The sequence below is a fragment of the Rhinopithecus bieti genome, unplaced genomic scaffold (assembly GCF_001698545.2).
Source record: "Rhinopithecus bieti isolate Rb0 unplaced genomic scaffold, ASM169854v2 scaffold_31734, whole genome shotgun sequence".
In the NCBI taxonomy this organism is placed as follows: Eukaryota; Metazoa; Chordata; class Mammalia; order Primates; family Cercopithecidae; genus Rhinopithecus; species Rhinopithecus bieti.
Window position 1 is genome coordinate 295,252 of NW_016813597.1, and position 1,275 is coordinate 296,526.

General features: G+C 43.4%; 1 protein-coding gene across 1 annotated transcript; it reads left to right on the plus strand.

Annotated features, from left to right (window-relative positions):
• Positions 1-486: 486 nt before the first annotated feature.
• Positions 487-1,269, plus strand: LOC108513101 (mitochondrial import inner membrane translocase subunit Tim17-A). Its single transcript, XM_017848741.1, has one exon. It carries the CDS (start codon positions 491-493, stop codon positions 1,004-1,006), a length of 516 nt encoding a protein of 171 aa, XP_017704230.1. The 5' UTR covers positions 487-490; the 3' UTR covers positions 1,007-1,269.
• Positions 1,270-1,275: the final 6 nt, after the last annotated feature.

A 1,275-nucleotide genomic window follows, 5' to 3' on the forward strand; every position in this document is an offset into this window, starting at 1 on the left:
GGTTCATTCCTGTAATCCCAGCACTTTGGGAGGCCGAGGCGGGCGGATCACCTGAGGTCAGGAGTTTGAGACCAGCCTAACATGGTGAAACCATCTCTACTAAAACTACAAAAATTAGCCAGGTATGGTGGTGTGTGCCAGAAATCCCAGCTACCAAGGAGGCTGAGGCAGAAGAATCGCTTGAACCCGGGAGGCAGAGGTTGCAGTGAGCCAAGATGGCACCATTGCACTCTAGCCTGGGCAACAGAGTGAGATTCTATCTCAAAAAAAAAAAAAAAAAAATCACTCAGCCATAAAAAAAACATGCCTGAGAAGCTTGCTAAACTCACTCTGAGAAAAAGGGAAATGAAAATTTTCAACAAATAAAATATATTATTAGATATTAATGTTTTTGAAACTCACCTCTTTTATCCCCTTTGTAAATATTTTCTTACCTTTCAAGCTCTAATAATAAAACGCAATATACAGTTAAAAAACTGAGGTGTCCAACATGGAGGAGTACGCACGAGAGCCTTGCCCATGGCGAATTGTGGATGACTGTGGTGGGGCCTTTACGATGGGTACCATTGGTGGTGGTATCTTTCAAGCAATCAAAGGTTTTCGCAATTCTCCAGTGGGAGTAAACCACAGACTACGAGGGAGTTTGACAGCTATTAAAACCAGGGCTCCACAGTTAGGAGGTAGCTTTGCAGTTTGGGGAGGCCTGTTTTCCATGATTGACTGTAGCATGGTTCAAGTCAGAGGAAAGGAGGATCCCTGGAACTCCATCACAAGTGGTGCCTTAACAGGAGCCATACTGGCAGCAAGAAATGGACCAGTGGCCATGGTTGGGTCAGCTGCAATGGGTGGCATTCTCCTAGCTTTAATTGAAGGAGCTGGTATCTTGTTGACAAGATTTGCCTCTGCACAGTTTCCCAATGGCCCTCAATTTGCAGAAGACCCCTCGCAGTTGTCTTCAACTCAGTTACCTTCCTCACCTTTTGGAGACTATCGACAATATCAGTAGGACTTCTTTCCTAGGATTTCTTTAACAGAACGAGTTGTAGTTCAAGAAGGATTTCAGAAGATCAAGTTGTACAGTCTGTTTTTAAAACCATAGGTGGGACAGCTATGGCCAATAGGCTATAAAGAGACATTTAGCACTTTTTTCTATTTAAAGGAACAAGGGGGGAGGGGTGCTAAAAGATAATACATTTATTTATTCACACTTGAATTACATTTGTGATCAACATAAATGTTTAGGGGCGGAGCAAGATGGCCGAATAGGAACAGCTC

What these genes read in the sequence shown, in the direction of transcription:
- LOC108513101 (XM_017848741.1), top strand. Translation starts at nt 491, where the DNA reads ATGGAGGAGTACGCACGAGAGCCTTGCCCATGGCGAATTGTGGATGAC.